The sequence below is a fragment of the Colius striatus genome, chromosome 26 (genome assembly GCF_028858725.1).
Source record: "Colius striatus isolate bColStr4 chromosome 26, bColStr4.1.hap1, whole genome shotgun sequence".
NCBI classification, from domain to species: Eukaryota; Metazoa; Chordata; class Aves; order Coliiformes; family Coliidae; genus Colius; species Colius striatus.
Window position 1 is genome coordinate 3,952,684 of NC_084784.1, and position 16,458 is coordinate 3,969,141.

General features: G+C 56.1%; 3 protein-coding genes across 4 annotated transcripts; 1 reads left to right on the forward strand and 2 right to left on the reverse strand.

The window, feature by feature from the left end:
- Positions 1-166: 166 nt before the first annotated feature.
- On the forward strand, positions 167-4,571 carry LOC104560604 (adhesion G protein-coupled receptor E3-like). The gene is made up of 15 exons (XM_062015338.1): positions 167-221; positions 570-620; positions 794-937; positions 1,090-1,166; positions 1,264-1,353; positions 1,549-1,702; positions 1,898-2,011; positions 2,103-2,269; positions 2,362-2,532; positions 2,606-2,800; positions 3,002-3,237; positions 3,396-3,462; positions 3,897-3,988; positions 4,097-4,265; positions 4,333-4,571. The coding sequence occupies exons 1-15, from the start codon at positions 188-190 to the stop codon at positions 4,474-4,476; spliced, it is 1,905 nt and encodes a 634-aa protein (XP_061871322.1). The 5' UTR covers positions 167-187; the 3' UTR covers positions 4,477-4,571.
- A 3,494-nt stretch (positions 4,572-8,065) lies between these two features.
- On the reverse strand, positions 8,066-12,910 carry LOC104563356 (CD209 antigen-like protein C). Its single transcript, XM_062015583.1, has 10 exons — positions 12,141-12,910; positions 11,766-11,816; positions 11,114-11,233; positions 10,943-10,993; positions 10,711-10,836; positions 10,189-10,251; positions 9,400-9,489; positions 9,029-9,198; positions 8,726-8,835; positions 8,066-8,427 (listed from the first exon to the last, which is right to left on the reverse strand). The coding sequence occupies exons 1-10, from the start codon at positions 12,214-12,216 to the stop codon at positions 8,292-8,294; spliced, it is 993 nt and encodes a 330-aa protein (XP_061871567.1). The 5' UTR covers positions 12,217-12,910; the 3' UTR covers positions 8,066-8,291.
- Positions 12,911-12,996: 86 nt separating this feature from the next.
- On the reverse strand, positions 12,997-15,818 carry LOC104563355 (C-type lectin domain family 17, member A-like). 2 transcript variants are annotated; one of them, XM_062015584.1, is made up of 9 exons: positions 15,662-15,818; positions 15,288-15,398; positions 15,044-15,142; positions 14,808-14,858; positions 14,610-14,699; positions 14,142-14,255; positions 13,910-14,061; positions 13,458-13,567; positions 12,997-13,235 (listed from the first exon to the last, which is right to left on the reverse strand). In XM_062015584.1, the coding sequence occupies exons 1-9, from the start codon at positions 15,783-15,785 to the stop codon at positions 13,103-13,105; spliced, it is 984 nt and encodes a 327-aa protein (XP_061871568.1). In that variant the 5' UTR covers positions 15,786-15,818; the 3' UTR covers positions 12,997-13,102. The 2 variants fall into 2 exon arrangements, with proteins under 2 accessions (XP_061871568.1, XP_010208074.2); XM_010209772.2 differs by having other exon boundaries at positions 15,288-15,401; positions 15,662-15,817.
- Between the last annotated feature and the right edge of the window lie 640 nt (positions 15,819-16,458).

Here is a 16,458-nt window from a genome sequence, read left to right on the forward strand (position 1 = left end):
CCGTCACCGGTGTGAGGTGTTGTGAGCAGCCTCAGGCCTCAGCCCACACCGCGGGGCTGGAGGGAGGAGTGGGTGGGAGAAGGAAGCGGTTTTGGGGGCTGCCGGGTGGTTTTGGGGCTGTCCGGTGTCACTTCCCCTCTGCCATTGGTGCTGTGGGGCCACTGTGTCATCTGTCCTGGCTCCTGCCATGGAGTGTCCCGGCTTTGCTGCCTGTCTGTGGGGTGAGTTGTGTCCCCTCACTCCCTCCCTCCTCCTTGCTTTCCCCCCGGGGTGTGTTCTTGGGGGGAAAAAAAAGAGAAAAAAGGAAACTGAGGCAGGAACAGAAGTAGGTCAGGCCTGTAAGAGCTGCAGTGCAAAGTAGCCCAAAACGGCCTGAAATTGCACCAAACCAGAGCTTCTGGAGTTGGGATGGGGGTGTCAAACCCCAAAATGAGGGGCTTGAGCACTGATAATGGGGTTTGCCCCCCAAAAGATGGGTTTGGCTCCCAAAAGTAGGGTTGAGCCCTATGGGGGAGTTGGTTCGGGGGGCATTTCATGGAGTCCTGATGTCCCCCTGTGTGTCTCTCCAGCACTGTGCCACCTCCTCAGCCACCTTCCCCCCACTGAAAGTGACCAGAGACGTGAGTGGGATTGACGGGAGTTGTGAAGGGGAGAGGGGGAGGACTGATGGGGTATTTTGGGGGGCTGGGGGAGAACCTGGAGGTCACAAGGGGAAATCTGGGAGGATCAGGCTCAGATCTGGGTCTGGTCCCCCTGCTTCCCCTTCTCCCCAGTTTCTGTCTCCCCCCTGCAGTGTCCTGCGGTTCCCAATTCTGCTCCCTGAACAGTTGCTGTCTGGATCAGGGAACAGGGGGACCCCAGGAGGGCCTCTGGGTTTGTGGGTGTCCCCCTGGCATGGTCCCCACCCCCCAAAACTCCTCAACCATCTCCTGCCAGGGTAAGGGAGGCAACACCCCACTCTGACCACGTCCCACCCTTTACTTCCCCATTCTGAGAGTGCTGAGCCCCCCCGTGCCCTGAACTGCACGGGCAGGATGGGGGACACATACTCCCACCTCCAAAAGGCCCCAAACCACCCCAAATCCACAGCTTCTGGCCCCGCTCCGGAGCCCACCTGTGCGATCCCTGTCCTGGAGGAGGCCAGGAGGGTGTGCGGGGACCCCAAGGTGCGGTTTGGGGCGAGGGGCAAAGGGAGAGTGGGGTAAAGAGGGGGGAGACACGGAGGGAGGGAGAGGGATGGATGCTGACATCCCTGTGCCTCAGAGTCCGGTGGTGGCCACCTGCAGATGGATCCTGGCCATCCAGGAGCTCCTGACGGCCACCTGCGCCCAGCCCACCGAGGACAACCTGCAGGTGCCCTGGGGATGTGCACACGTGTGCCGGGGCGTCACGTGTCTGTCCCACGGGCAACCCCGGACACGTGTGTGTCCCGGTGTCCAAACCCCTGCCCTCGCCCTGCATGTGTCCATCCCCACCACCCCCTTCATCCCCCCCCGAATCCCTCCCCTGCATCCCTGCCCACCCCACAGACTCATGTCCCTGCTTCAGAGCACCCTGGAGCAGCTCCAGGCCCTCAAAGGTCTCCACGCCAACCCCACGGCAGCCACCGAGCTCCTGCTGCAGAGCACCGAAGCCCTTGTGCTGCAGGCGGCCCTCAAAGACCCCGCCTCCCACCCCCAAAACTTCACCACCAGCACCATGGGTACGCCAGCATCTGTGGGTGCCCCCCAGTTCCCCTCCAATCCCTGCAGGCCCCCAAAAAGGCACTGCAAACCCTTAAAGCAGCCAAGAACCAGCAGGGTGCCACCATGCATTCCCTGGGCTCTGCAAGAGCTCAGTGGCAGCCAGGGTAGGCAAAAAATCACCACAAAAAAAGGCTTTTTTCGCCTCAAATAAGAGGCCACGGTGCAGGTGGTGCCTGACCGCTGTCCTGAGCCCATGCTGGTGCTAGCAGTGGGTGAGCAGAACCTGACCATCAGCTGTCAGGAAGTGGTGCGCAGTGCCCGGACAGGTACGGCCGCCACCCTGACTGCCAAAAGAACGCTCACAAAACCCAGATTTGGTGCTTTTGGGCTGTTTTTCTGACTCAGTTCTTTGGGCAGGAACGCCTGCAGTGGCCTTCATCGTCTACAGGGAGCCAGAGGAGCTCCTGGGGGGCATCACAGAGACGCGCCGGGAGCGGCTCAACTCCGGCGTGGTTGGCGGCACTGTGGGGCAACCCGGAGCCACCTTCGGCGTCCCCTTCAACGTCACCCTGCGGCACCTCATGGTGGGGCTGGGGGAGTTGGGGGGACCCCCGCACCCCCACTGCCAGTGCCCCCACTGCCGGTGCCAATGTGGGTATGTGGCGGCGCCGGGCAGGCGCTGCGGCTGCGCCAGGAGCCGCGCTGCGTGTCCTGGCAGGCGACAGGCGCCCGGAGCCACTGGACGGCCTCGGGCTGCAGCCGCGTTGGAGGGGACCCGCTGAGCTCCACCTGCGCCTGCTCGCACTTCTCCACCTTCGCCGTCCTCGTGGCCACGCGCCCCGTCACGGTGAGAGCACAGCGGCACGGGGCCGGGGCCAGCGGGGACGCGCAGGGCATCACGTGTGGGGTGTCGCCCACAGGACAGCGTCGCGCTGACCGTGGTGACCTACGTGGGGCTGTCGCTATCGCTGCTCTGCCTCTTCCTCGCCATCGGCACCTTCCTCCTGTGCCGCTCGCTCGGGAGCCTCAGCGTCACCCTCCACCTGCAGCTCAGCACCTGCCTCTTCCTCGCCGACCTCCTCTTCCTCGTGGCTGTGCACCGCACCAACAACCGGGTATGGGCTGCTCGGGGGCACCTGGAGACCTTCAGGGGCTCCTTCGGCATCACCCTGGCACCTTCAGGGGCTCCTGAAGGTTCCTCCAGACCATGCTGGGCTGTGTGGGACGTCTCCAAGTGCTGGAGGTGCCGCCACCTCGCCGTGCCACACTGCTGCGGCACTGCAAAGCCCATCACGGCCTCCTTGTCCCTCATGCAGCTGGTGTGTGCCATCACAGCGGGTTGCCTCCACTACCTCTTCCTCGCTTGCTTTGCCTGGATGCTCCTGGAGGGTTTGCACCTCTTCCTCACCGTCAGGAACCTGAGTGTCCTCAACTACACCAGCACCAGTCGCTTCAGGAAGAGATACATCTACCCCGTGGGCTACGGTGCGCCGGCCATTGTGGTGGCCACCTCGGCTGCCACACACCCTGACGGCTACGGCACAGAGCAGTAGTGAGTCCCACCAGCCCCGGGCTGTGGACACTCCCCTGACCCCGATGGGGAACGTGGTGCCTTCTGCCCAAACTGCCCCCAAACCAAGCTGCCACAGCTCCCGGGCGCAGGGATTTTCCTGCCACCAAAGAGGTTTGGGGGTCACTTCCCTTTTCTAGCTGCTGGCTGAGCATGGAGGGAGGTTTCATCTGGAGCTTCCTGGGGCCCGTCTGTGTCATCATCCTGGTGGGTGTTGCTGCTGGAAGGAGCAGGGTGGGGAAAAGCTGGGGATAAAAACCAGAGCCAGTGTAGATTTACCCTGCAGAGCAGCACAAGGCCGGCGCTCCACGGGCCGGGCGCACACAGCAGAGGCTGCACCACCCTGCACCAAATATGGGGACTTTTTTTCCCACCGTTAGTTCCTTTTCCACCCCAAATTTACAATGGTGGCCACAGCTCATCCCCTACAAACCCCACATCTTGGAGATCTGCACACAGAGCCAACTCACACATGTGTTCAGAGCAGGACTAAGCGAGCATCGCGTGGGACGGGTGTGCTCGGTGATGGCCGCTCCACAGCGCACAGCTCTGCACCACCAATGGGTTCCCACCCCAAACTGACACCCCATGGACCCACTTTTGCTCAATTATGGGTGTTTTTTGTTCATTTTCCTGCTAAGGTCAATTTGCTCTTTTTCCTCACCACCCTCTGGATGCTGCGGGACAAACTCTCCTCTCTCAACGCCAACATTACGGCTCTGAAACACACCCGGTGGGTTTGTGCACCCCGACAAGTGTGTTGGGGTTTTTTTTGGGGTGGGAGGGAGAACACTTGGGATGGGGTTTGAGGGGAAAAAGGGCAAAAGGAGTGTTCTGTCAGGTTGATGACGTTCAAGGCGCTGGCACACATCTGCATCCTGGGCTGCACGTGGGGCCTGGGCCTGCTGCAGGCACAGGGGGACAACATCGTGGTGGCCTTCATCTTCACCATCGTCAACAGCCTGCAGGGAGCCTTCATCTTCCTCGTGCACTGCGTCCTCAACCAGCAGGTACGGCGCGGGGGGGCGCGAGGCCGCAGCAGGGGCCAGGACGCTCAGGACCGGGGTCTCCCCGCAGGTGATGGAGCTGTACCGGCGCTGGCTTCGGGCACTGGGGCAACGAGCACAACCCCACGAGACGCCCACCACCGAGATCCAGATCAGCTACGTCACGGTAACGGGACTCCAAGCGCTGGGGCCCTGCGGGACCCCCAACGTCTAGCGCTCGGTGTGGTGCTGGGTCCAGAATCTGGTCGGGGGGGAGGCTGCCTGGAGCCCTGGGTCCCCTCAGGTCCTCAGGGGTCCGGCAAGAAACCACCAGAACCTCTTTCTGCCCCATTTCTGCCTCATGTCGTGTGTTTATTTGCTCCCTCAGGAAAGGGAGAGGCCGCACAGCCACAGCGCCGAGGGCTGCACATGGGACAAGTGACGGCGGTGCCCCCGGGACCAACCTGTTCCCAGCACATCCAACCCCTTCCTGCAGCCCCAAACCCCTCCTCCCCCATTTCCCGCTGCTCTCACTCCCTCACGGGGTTTTTTCTCTGCAGAACATCTTGGTTGTTGCCCTTTTCCCCCCCGTGGGTCTGAGCTGCAGCCAGCGCTCTCCTGCAGAGCCGCCACTTGCCAGCGCTTTCACATCTGACCCTTATTGCAGCGCTTTGCCCAAGAAACGACCCATTCCCTGCGTGTTCCTGCATCCCTGACCCATTTCCAGCGTTTTTCTCCAATAAACAACCAATTCCCAGCGTTTTTCTCCAAGGAACAACCCGTTCCCGGCGTCTTTCCCCGAGGCTGAGCCGCCTTCCACGGCACAGCCCATTCCCACCGCCGTTTCCATCCCTTCCCCACGGATCAGCGTTTCCTTCACACATTCCTACCACTTTCCCACACAAGCACCGACTTTGGGCTTCCTTCCCGCGCGAGGCCGTTTCCCCAGCGCGCCGCGGCCGCTCTGCCCCGCTCCCAGCCCCCAGCGGCCGCAGAGTTCCCGCAGGAACCGCTCCCCTCACGCTTTCCCCTCCGCGCCGTTCTCACGCCGCCTTCACCCCGCGGCTCGGGCGGGGCTTTGTGCGCTAAACCCAAAGCTGATTAAAGGAACAGGCTGGCGGCTGAGCGCGGCTGGACGCGGCGCGTCCTGGGGGGTGTCCGGGGCCGCTCGGGGCGAGGCCGCGGGTGCGGGTGCGGGGGCGCCGGGGCCGGGGCCGGGGCCGGAACAGGCCTCGGGAAGCCGCCGCCATCATAGCCGCTCCCCGCCAGCGGCCTGCAGCCCGAGCCCCGCCCTCCTCCCACAGAGGCCAATCAGGCTCCTGCTCGCTCTTGATTGACAGGAAGCGGTACCCAATGGTGTGTGACTTTCTGCTACAAGCGCCAGGGAGGCAGGAGCAAGGGGGCTGTGCCTATCGTGTGGCGGGGCGGGTTGAATGGCGGCGGCACCGGCCAATGGGTGAGCCCCGCTTTCCAGATAAGCCTGGTGGTTGGCTGGGAGCTGAGATTGGCAGTGCGGCTCAGCCAATGGGGTGCTGAGGGAAGCGGAAAAGGTTCCAGAGGAGAGATGAGCGATGGCGGCACGAAGCCGTGGGACGTGGGCACGTTCCCTCCCTCCAACACCCTCCCAGCGCCCCCCAGTGCCGCGACTGGGCTGTGTCTCTGTCCCAGTGCCCTCCCAGTGCCCCCAGGACCATTCGAGAGCTGGAACTGGGGCGTGTCCTCAGCACCAGAGCTCCCAGTACCCCCAGTCTGTGTCCCCAAGGGCGCTCCCAGTAGCTCCCAGTAGCCCCCAGTCTCCCTCCCTGCAGTGACCAGAGTCCCTGCACTCTCCTCTCCACCCCAGTCCCCTCCCAGCCTCCACTTTCCCGCTAGAAACTGGTTAAATCAACAGATTTGGATCAAATCATCAAACTGATCAGGAGCAGGAGATCCAGGTCAAGGGTTTTGCTGAAAAACAGCCAAAGCCAGTTGAAAAGTCACCTTCACCTTTGTGATGTGGCTGCTTTCCCCATTGATCGTTCCTGGGAACGGCTGAGTCCCCTCTTTGGGCCCAGAGGGGGCCTCTCACTGGTAATTTTTAACCCCAGGCAGGAGTTTCATCACCTGGAGCCCTCGGTGAGATCTGGATTCCGAGCAGCAGTAACCCTGGCAAACCCCTGACACAGTTCCCTGAAACATCCCTTGTGTGACATGGTTCAGCTTTGTAAGATCACAGCAGATTTAAACGTGATTACTTCGACTCAACCCATTTTCAGCCCCTGGAGTGAGTTTGGCTGGGCTGGTTTATTTCTTTGGGGCAAAAAGAACCCCAAACAGCATTTCAGGGGGAAAAATCCCCAAGCCCCCAGCTGGCTGGATGAGGAGAGAGCAGCAGATGTCATCTGCCTTGGCTTCAGCAAGGCTTTTGACACTCTCCCACAGCATCCTCATCAGAAAGCTCAGGCAGTGGAGTGGATGAGTGGAAGTGAGGTGAATCGAGAGCTGGCTGAGTGACAGAGCCCAGAGCGGGGTGAGCAGTGCCACAGAGCCCGGTGTGAGGGCTGTGGCCAGGGCAGTTCCACAGGGATGGGCTCTGGGGCCACTCTGGTTCAACATCAACCACCTGGGTGACGGGACAGAGGGACCCTCAGCAAGTTCCCTGCTGGCACGAAACTGGGAGTACTGGCTGATTGCCCAGAGCCTGAGCTGCCAGTCAGCAGGATCTCGACCGGCTGCAGAGTTGGGTACAGAGGAACCTGCTGAGGTTCAACAAGGGCAAGGGCAGAGTCCTGCAGCTGGGAAGGAACAACCCCCTGCACCAGCACAGGCTGGGGATTGACCTGCTGGAGAGCAGCTCTGCAGAGACAGACCTGGCAGTGCTGGGTGATGATAAACTGCCCATGAGCAGCAACATGCCCTCGTGCGCAAGAGGCCAATGGCAGCCTGGGGGAAGCAACAGAGTGTGGGCAGCAGGTCAGGGAGGTTCTGCTCCCCCTCTGCTCTGCCCTGGGGAGGCCTCATCTGGAGTCCTGTGTCCAGTTCTGGGCTCCTCAGCTGCAGAGGGACAGGGAACTGCTGCAGAGAGGCCAGTGCAGGGCCACCGAGATGATCAGGGGAATGGAGCATCTTTCATACGAGGAAAAGATGCGGGAACTGGGGCTGTTCAGTCTGGAGCATCTTCCTGATGAGGGACCTGGGGCTGCTCAGTCTGGAGCAGAGACTGAGGGGGGAGCTCATTGACAGTTACTAATATCTCACTGGTGGGTGTCAGGAGCTTGGGACATCCCTTATTTCTGTTGTATCTGGTGACAGGACAAGGGCTGATGGGATGAAGCTGGAGCACAAACAGTTCCACTTAAGGAGAAAGTGTTTCAGTGTGAGGTGAGGGAGCCCTGTGCCAGACTGCCCAGGGAGGGTGTGGAGGCTTCTTCCTTGGGGGGCTTCAAGACCCCCCTGGACACGTTCCTGTGTGCCCTGATCTAGGTGGGAGCTGCTTCTGCAGGGGGTTGTGCTGGATGATCCCTAAAGGTCCCTTCCAACCCACCATTCTGTGATTCTATGAAATGAAGAGATGGGTGAATGAGGAGAGAATGGGGGGGGGGGGAATTTGTGGCAGTGGGAGGCTGGCACTGGGGGGGTGGGGGGAAGGAGAAATACAGAAACAAGAATCCTTGGAAAATGGGACAAAAAAAAAAAAAAACAAATGACTGAAATTGCGGTTTGTAAGAGTTGAGCAGCAGAGACAGAGACGTGGCAGCAGAGGGAGGGTGAGAAAGGGGGCTTCAGTGATGCTGAGGAAAAGAATCACTTCTGTGCTGCTGAGGGGAGTTTATCCATTGCACACTAGTTATTTTAATTGAAAATCCCATGTTTTGCTTGGTTTGGGCTGAGATTTCAGTGGGTTTTAGAAGGATCTGAATGTCATTAAGAGGCAAAAAGCTGGGAGTGTGGAGCATGCAGATGCTCAGGGAGCTGCCTGAGCTCATCCACCCCGTGTCTGAAATGTCCATGTTCCTTGGAAATAGTCTGGAAACTTGTAGGGAGGGAGAGGGGAAGAGATAAAAGCTGCCATCAGCAATTCCAGGACCTTTCACAGATCCAGTGGTGGGAGTGGGAACATCTGTCGTCGTTCCAGATGCCGTCGGGGCCGATGCTGCCGCAGTCCTTCTGGTCCTTGTCCCTTTTCTCCTTCCAGGTGTTCCAGTAGCTGCAGGAACAGGGAAAGGAAAAGAGAGATAAAGAGGAGCCCTGCAGCAGCAGCACGACTCCAGAAATCCCGAGGGGCAAAGACACTCAACACTGTTTCCTTTACTGAAGATACCCCAATGTTGTGATGTTTGGACTGGATGATGTCTAAAGGTCCCTTCCAACCCCACCACTCTATGGTTCTGTGTAGGGAAAACCACCAAAAACCCCCAAATTTCGCTGAGTTGGCTTCACTTTTTTTTCCCCTAACTATTTTTTTACTATTTTCCATTCTGGGAGGAATTCTCAAGAACTTTCACCTGATACTGCTGTGTTCCCCGTTGGTCCAGACCCAGTTGCCCTCCTCCTGCTCATCCGTCACTCCCAGCCAGTACGTGCTGCTGCTGTTCATGTTCTCCCGCAGGAAGTTCTACAAGAGCAGGGAGAGAGGCCAACTCTGGTTAATTTGAGCCCCCAAAATGGGATGGGAGGCCAATCTTGTTTAATTTGAGCCCCCCTATAATGGGGTTTAGAGTTCCTGTGTTTGCCAGAGTGAGAATTTTCCTAGAAAAGGGTTCTTTTGAGCACAACAGAAGGCAGGAAGCCGAGACTTTTCCCCTGACCTGCTCCAGGTCTGAGTTGATGACGACCAGGTGAGCGCCCTGGTCGGTGCAGATCTCCTTCGCGTCCCGCCAGCTTGTGGTCTCTGTCGAGAAGGAGTAGCAGCTTTTCTCAAAGATCTTCCAGCCAGCTGAGCACTTCTTGCTGTCCAGGTCAGATCTGCAGATCAGTGCTGCAAGGACAAGCAGAAAAACCCCAGAGTTTTTTCTGGGGCACCTCCACAGCTTCCCCAGACAGACAGCACTTCAAAATTGGTCTAAATCCCTCCAATTTTCCACCCTTTAGACCACTGTGGGGTTTTTCTGGGGTAAAACCAGGAGGTTTTTCTCTCCTGGGGTACATCAAGGAGCGATCACCAGCTCAGTGGCTTTACCTGTGATGTCCTGCAGCTCCTCGTAGTACTGGTGCATCCTGCTGCGCATCCGCATCTGCTCCCGCTGCGTCTCCCACAGTTTCTGCTGCACTGGGGGGCACAACAGGGTCAGCTCCAGCCCCCCTCTCCTCATCTTCCTTCCACTCCACTTTGGTTTACCCAAACCTTGAGCTCTGTCCCCTCAGGAATTATGACTTTTTTCCCCACACAGAAATCTCAAGCCTCAAAGCCTCTTGCACCAGCTTTGCTGCGTGACGGGAACTTTCTTCCTCTTTGGGTGACATTTTGCTGCAATGTCACTTGTAAAGTAATTCCATTAATCACTCAGTTGGCTGCAGTTACTGTTTGAGGTTCATTATGTTTAACTTCTTGCAGAATTTTCTGTTGGATTTATGCCTTTCCCGTCCTCTAACCTTTAAGAGAGATAATGGGGGTGGGTTCCCACCACCCAGTAAGATCCTAATCAGGACAAATGCCAAGGGCTGATTTGCTCCTATTTACACTCCTTTGGAGCTAATTCCTTCAGGACTGGGACATGAGCTCAACTGCATCTGCTCTATGCCACTACCCTCAGTGTCGTTCCTGGTGGGAATCAGAAACAAGTCTGTCAAAGGCAGCATTGCTTTGTTAACAGATGAAGAACCAGGAGCTGCTCAAAGACCTTCCCCCCTCCCCTTAGCCTCTTAATTTACAACAAAAGGCAAAACTGGTGACAGAAAAAAAGACAAACACCCAAAACTTAGTGTGTCTGTCACACTTCACCATGGGGATGAGTGTGTGAGGACCTACCGCTGCCTTCATTCTCCGAGTCGTTTGCCCTCAAGAGCTTTAACTCCGCCATGATTTCCATCTCTGAGAGGAAAATGAAAGGACAAACTCAGCCAGATCGTACTGAGGAACCATGAGCAGCATCTGAATTTGCCAGATTTCTGGCTTTTTCAAGCATCACAGCATGGGTGGCGTCTACCTAAACTTTACTAAAGCTTGGCTCAGAAACAGCACGTCCTGTACTTCCTGGGGGCTGAGTGGATTCACTCTGGATTTATATCCAGTAGCAAACAGCAGGAGGAGGCAGCAGGAGGAGGCAGCACACTGCATGGAAATTTGGTGACAAAACCCTAGAATTCACAGCCCAAAGTGGAATTCAAACCAGGTCACGACGACAGACGGGCTTTAGCCACAGTTCCATGTGCTTGGACACTGGGGGCACAAGCCACACGCTGTCTTTAACAGTGAAAATGAGCTTTTGGGGTTTTTGTAGCTAAACCAGCTGCTTCCCGGCCTCGCAGAGACCCTTCAGGGGACACTCACGCTTCATCGTGGCCAGTGTGAAGAGCAGCCCCCACGCAATGAAGCTCAGCGCAACCAGCACGTAGAGGACGGCCACTGACGCCGACCTGCGGCTCCGTCCCCGCTCGCCTCTGGGCTCTGGGTCACCTGCAGAGAGGAATGTGGGAGAAATCGAGGAGAAATCCCAATTTCCTGGGTCTGGATTCAGCAGGGGACTCTGGCATTGGGATAACAACGTTGGTCAGTGTCTCACCTTTTTGGGAAGGATTTGGAGATGCTGGTTTTCCTGCCAGGATGTAAACCCCTGTTGTGGGAAGGAGAAAGTCACTGGAGGGGATGTTTTGGGGGTATTCTAAGGCCAAATCCTGCCCTGGTAGAAGTCCTTGACAGCACAGGCAGTGCAGGGAGAGGAAGAGGGTGCTACCTGTGCCTCCTTTGCTCCTCTGGCTCTGTAGATCTTCACTGGTTGGTGGTGGCTTGTGGCCACAATCCAACTCTGACAGGGAGACATCGTCATAATCATCCTCAAAGCTGTCTGAGGATGCTAGTCAAGAGGGAAAAAAGGGGTGAAAAATCAAGGGGTTTAGGCCAACTAGGAATCCTGTCTGTTAATAATCATCTGGACGCTTAAGAAAGTGTTAAAAAAAGATTCAAGTCCCCTTTCCCCTTCAGTAAATCACGTCCAGCAAGACTTTCACACCCTTTTCTCAAATCATATTAAAACACAACAACATTTGTCCACGTTTTCAGGGCTGAACTCTCCCCTCAGCTGCAAATCCAAACAATTCCACTGAGGTCTGAAGCTCTGTACGGCAGGAGGAGATACAATCAGAACCTGCCAAGCTGCAAAGACGGGCTCTGAGAGAGAGGACGGCCCCAAAATGTGGATTTGCAGGACATTTCGGGGGCTATTTTATGTGACCTGAGAGAACCCATACTTGTGGAGAAGCACCAACACATTTGATCAACAGAGCTGAACATAAAGCCCAGCTTGGCCCCAGGAAGGCACCTCGGGGAGTTCTGCTTTTCATCCACCAAAAAAAAGAGCCTGAGAAGGTGAAAAACTGACAACTTACCGGGTCTGAAGTCCCCCACAGGTGTCATTCTCCCAGCGACAGAGTAAATTCCTGTCCAGAAAAAAAGGAAGAGAGCACTGGGGATAAGGGGAAGCTCCTCGAAACCACAAGCGCGTCTCCTGACCCCTCTGCCGCCAGCCAGGAAGCTGCTGATGCATCTTTAAGGCTCAGCATGGTGCTGACACTTGAAATTGGGGCCAAACCTTGAGCACAGAGCAGGACCCGCGTGATTCCCAGCCACCCCGAAGGCATTTTGCCCCTCTCCCTGTGCCGGCAGCCTCAAATGCCACCGCGCTTCACCGAGACAATCGCCGGTCCCAAAACAACCCGCCGAGGACACGGAGAAGGGAAGGGGGGGATTTCTCCCCGTCTCACCTGCTTGTCTCACCAGCCGCTTGGGTTGTGCTGGGTAGGGACCCAGCCAGTTGCCATAGGTCTCCTGCTGGGCCATGCTTTGCCAGGGCAAGTCACCGCGCAGGCGCCCAACGCGGAGCTAAGGCCGTGGGCACGCGTCCCACCACACCCCTTACTGCCTCTGGCACCCCATTTTGGCCAAAGGTTCGGCCCCCGGGTTTCGGTTCCTTCATGACATGCAAATGTCTGGCAAAAAGCAGGGTGAGACTCTGCTCTTCCCCGTGCCAAAACAGCACCTTGTGGGGCGGATTCGGTGAATCACTTGCAGGGGGGGCAGAAGCGGTGACACTGCAAGAGCCGTGTCACCAGCGAGAGTCCAAAGGCAGCTCCCACATGGGTCTGGGGTTTGGTTTTCTTTTAGGGATTATAGGCTTAACCCTTGTGAGCATTAAATGTCATGCTGGGACAATCCCAAACTGTCCATCAGCACCGGGGCCCAGCAGTGTGTGGCCCTTGGGCAGGATTCTGCGCTGCACCTCAGCACCCAAGAGCAGGTATTTGCATACACGCCCTGAAAAAAGCCACTCTCACGCCTCATTTTCACCAGTCTCTCTTCCCTTTTTTGGGTTGTTTGGGGATTTTTTTTCTCTTTTTACCTAAACCCTGGGAAAAAAAGCACTTTCACCGCCCCTGCTCGTCGCTGCGGCCGTGCGGCTCCGCTGGCTTTGGGTTCAAACCTCAATTTATTCGTTTGGGTTTGGGTTTGCTTCTTTTCCCTGATTAACCAGCTCACAAAACATTAACAGACAGCCCCAAAATTTCCTACTGCCCTGAAGTGTGACCCCCTCAGACTGTTGAACCCATCCACCACACCATCTTTACACCTTTCTCTCCCACAAAGCTTTATGTTTTCACCCTGTGCTGGGTTTGTCAGGTTTTTACTGGTTTCCACCCATTTTTCGGCAAGGTGGAGGTGGCAGCGGTTAGCAGCTGCGCTCACAGATCCAGGGCTCGGCCTGGAAACAGGGCACGTCGTTCCAGCGGCCGTTGGAATAAATGGTAGCACAGTCCTCCCCGTGGCTGCCCACGTTGTTGGGTTCTCCGTTGTTCCAGAACCTGAGGAGGGAGGGGAGGGCACCTCTTACCCTTCCCTCTCTCCGGCATGTTCAAGTGCCACGGCAGCACAAAACTTGTTTCTGTGCTTTTTAAGCTCTCAGCCGGAGCAGAGGGGTGAGTTAATGAGGGTGAAGTGACTTTTAGGGGGGAAAAAAAGGGGTCAAGGGAGAAGAGAGATGATGTTCTGGGGCAACTTTCCCTCTGAGGAAGCTAAAAACGTACGGGAGAGAGAGGGAGCGTCCGTCCGTCCACTGCCAGTCGCCTTCTCTGTACCTGTCAGTCAGGCCCAGCCAGAACTTCTGATTCTCCATGACATGATTTGCCAGGAACTTCTGCAAATGCAAGGCAGAGGGTGAAAGGCAGTTTCAGAAAGGAACCCGTCCCTTGCAGGGAGTAACTGGGATGGGCCACAAGCATGACAAAAAGAGGCCCCATATCCCATCAAAAAGGGGGAAAAAAAGATGCTGAAATTTGTAATAACTGGAGGAATAAGAGTTTGTTTCAGACCCAAAGGGCTTTGTGCAAGCTGTGTTGGTGGGAGCAGCCTCCTGAGTGGGAGGCAGGTGTCATCTACACTGGGGTAGGAGTGTCAGTTTGTGCACACTTGGGGTTATATTTCCATGAAACCACAGAGGGGGGTGGGGGTGTCACTTTCCAGGGATTTTTCAGCTTACATTTTCCTGCTGAGAGTCCACAATGGCCAGATGGGCACTGAAGTTGGTGCAGAATTCTTTAGCAGCCAGCCAGGGCTTGGTGGTGGAGGAGAAGAAATAGCAGGTTCTGTCGAACTGCTGCCAGCCAGAGGGACACCTCGTGCAGAAGATTTCTGAGCAAAAACAGGGGGGAAATGAAAAAACTCCAACGATGTGTGGGTGAGCTCATCCTCACCACCATCCCATCCCTCACCTGAGAGGTTGTGTGTCTCCTGCAGCGCCTTGTCAAGGAGGGCTGCGACGCGGCTCTGCTCCTGCCTCGCCTCCGCCAGCTGCTGCAGCACCGGCTCCAGCACGTCCCTCTCCTCTGACAGGGAGAGAATGAAAGGTAATTGCTGCCACAATTAACACAAAAAACACCCCCATTTTTGTCTCACTTCCCTTTTTTCTTCCCATCCCAGTTTACACCGTGGCTTTTGCCATGTGTCTTCCTGGGGCAAGTTACCGTTGTTTAAAACTCAGGCCTTTTGTTAAATGAGATTTTACTGTGTTTAGCCAGAGGCTGAAAAGGCCCTTTTCCTTTAATATTGCAGCTAATGATCCCCCAGACTCATTCAGGTTAGCTTTTTGCACGTGTTAGGAATCTCTGGAGCACATGTACTGGGAGCCAAGGAGAAAGACCGAACCAAACGACGTTTTGCATCGAAAGCAGGGCCCTCACCCAGGACACGGAGGCGATCCGCCAGCTCCTTCCCGCACTCCCTCTGGCACTCTGCCACCTTCCACCACACCCTCTCCACTTCTTGGGACACTGGGAAGAGAACAAAAACCTCTGCTTTTGACCTGGGACTCGACACTGCACCCAGCATCTGACACTCTGCACGACTTTTCCCCCCAAACCGCCTTTGCCCCCGCATACCGTTCTGAAGACGGCCGCGCATCACCTTGAGCTCCACAGAGAGCTGTTCATCTACGAGGAAAATAAGAGGAGAAAGCTCAAAACAAGCCTGAACCACATCTGTCCTGACAAAAACTGGTTTTGGTTCCTTCTCTTTGCCTAGAAAAAGCACTCTGGGAAGCTCAGAGGGAGAAATCCATGCAGGTATCAAAGGTGCAGGGGGTGCCAGGGGGCAATTTTGGGGCAAGATGTCGTACCGAGGGTGTCCTGGGCCTCTGAGAGGTTGTGCCTTGCTGTCGTGTGGCTGTTCTCACTCCGCATCCGGGCTTGCTCCAATGCCTCCCACATGGCAGATACTGGAAGAGGGAAAGAGAACACTTGCCTTTGCTCCAAAAGGGCTTTCAGTCCTACCTCAGAGCCATATTTTGCTCCATCCACTGGTGTTTTCCCCCAGATCATGGTCACTCTGCCATCTGAGCAAGCAGACAGCAGCAGCCTCACCCCTCTGGAGAGTCACGATGGTGAGAGCCATGAAGAGCACGAAGGTGAGGGCCAGAAGCACGTACAGCAGCGTGATGGCTCTTTCTGGAGACAAGGTCAGGAGGGATGGCACTGCTGGGAACAAAACAGGCCAAGTCTGCACCAAATAACTCCACTAGCAATGGATATTTTCTTAAAGAACATCAGAAAGAGGAGAGACTCCCCCAAAGGAACCTCTCAGGGGGCTCCACCACCCTGTTCTCCACCCTCAAACCTCTTTTTTCCCTAATTTGGACTAAAGGGAGGAACCAGGTGTCAAAATTCCAGAGAAAGACCAGTTGAAAGAGCTGTAATTCTCAAGTTTGATGCCTCTAGATCACCAACATCCCCAATACCTCCTTTACGTGCTTTCCTCTGCTCTCTCTTCTCCGATTCCATCCCCTCGACCAAATCCCATCTCTCGTAGGCACCAGCGGCTGCTTCACCTTCTGACATGCTGGATCCTTTTCCCTTTGGCATCCCCCAAATTTATGCAGTGGGGAAGAGACGTCATCTCAGCCTGGACAGGGGAAGGAAACCGTTTCATAATTCTAATTTCCAAGAGAAAGGAACAAAAAAATTGCAGAGTCAGGAGTTTTTGAGCAGCCAATGGCCTCAGGTTGGCTGTCACACGGCCACACACGCCACGGACCTTTGTGTGTTGATTTCCAGAAACATCAGTTATAAAACGCACAGTTCTCCTCCACCGAAGCCAACATTTGCCCAAGGAGGCAGTTCTGGGAAGCCTCCTGCTGTAAAGGTGACTTGGTGACCCTAGGTTTAGCTTTTTAAGGGGTGTTTTCTTGGTTTGGGAGGAATCTTGGGTGTTTTGTTCAGCATTTTTGAGATAATTTCTTGCACTTTTAAACACGAGGCACTTCAGATTGTGAAAATCCTCATTCAGATTGTAGAAAACCCTCCTTTTATGGGGCACCACTTCTTTCATTTCTTCTCTGGAAAACTCTTTCTGCTACTCAAACACCCTCAGGGCTTTGAGCCCGGCATCCCCTGGGCTGTGGCAGAAAAGGAGCGAGAACTTGCAACCAACCCCAGCATTGACTGATTTCGGCTGGATTTCAGAGGCAGCCTGGGAAAAGCAAACTCAGACAGAAGTCGAATGTCCCTCACTCTGGTTCCCCTGATTTCAGGGTGA

Coding starts and splice junctions, on each gene's coding strand:
- LOC104560604 (XM_062015338.1), top strand. CDS start 188: ATGGAGTGTCCCGGCTTTGCTGCCTGTCTGTGGG. Junction 938..1,089: donor CTCAACCATCTCCTGCCAGG/GTAAGGGAGGCA, acceptor CCAAATCCACAG/CTTCTGGCCCCGCTCCGGAG. Junction 2,012..2,102: donor GGTGCGCAGTGCCCGGACAG/GTACGGCCGCCA, acceptor TTCTTTGGGCAG/GAACGCCTGCAGTGGCCTTC.
- LOC104563356 (XM_062015583.1), bottom strand. CDS start 12,216: ATGGCCCAGCAGGAGACCTATGGCAACTGGCTGGGTCCCTACCCAGCA. Junction 10,252..10,710: donor CACACTGGCCACGATGAAGC/GTGAGTGTCCCC, acceptor TTTTCCTCTCAG/AGATGGAAATCATGGCGGAG. Junction 9,199..9,399: donor GGAGCTGCAGGACATCACAG/GTAAAGCCACTG, acceptor TTGTCCTTGCAG/CACTGATCTGCAGATCTGAC.
- LOC104563355 (XM_010209772.2), bottom strand. CDS start 15,785: ATGCCAAAGGGAAAAGGATCCAGCATGTCAGAAGGTGAAGCAGCCGCT. Junction 15,143..15,287: donor CATCGTGACTCTCCAGAGGG/GTGAGGCTGCTG, acceptor TCCCTCTTCCAG/TATCTGCCATGTGGGAGGCA. Junction 14,062..14,141: donor GGAGACACACAACCTCTCAG/GTGAGGGATGGG, acceptor GTTTTTGCTCAG/AAATCTTCTGCACGAGGTGT.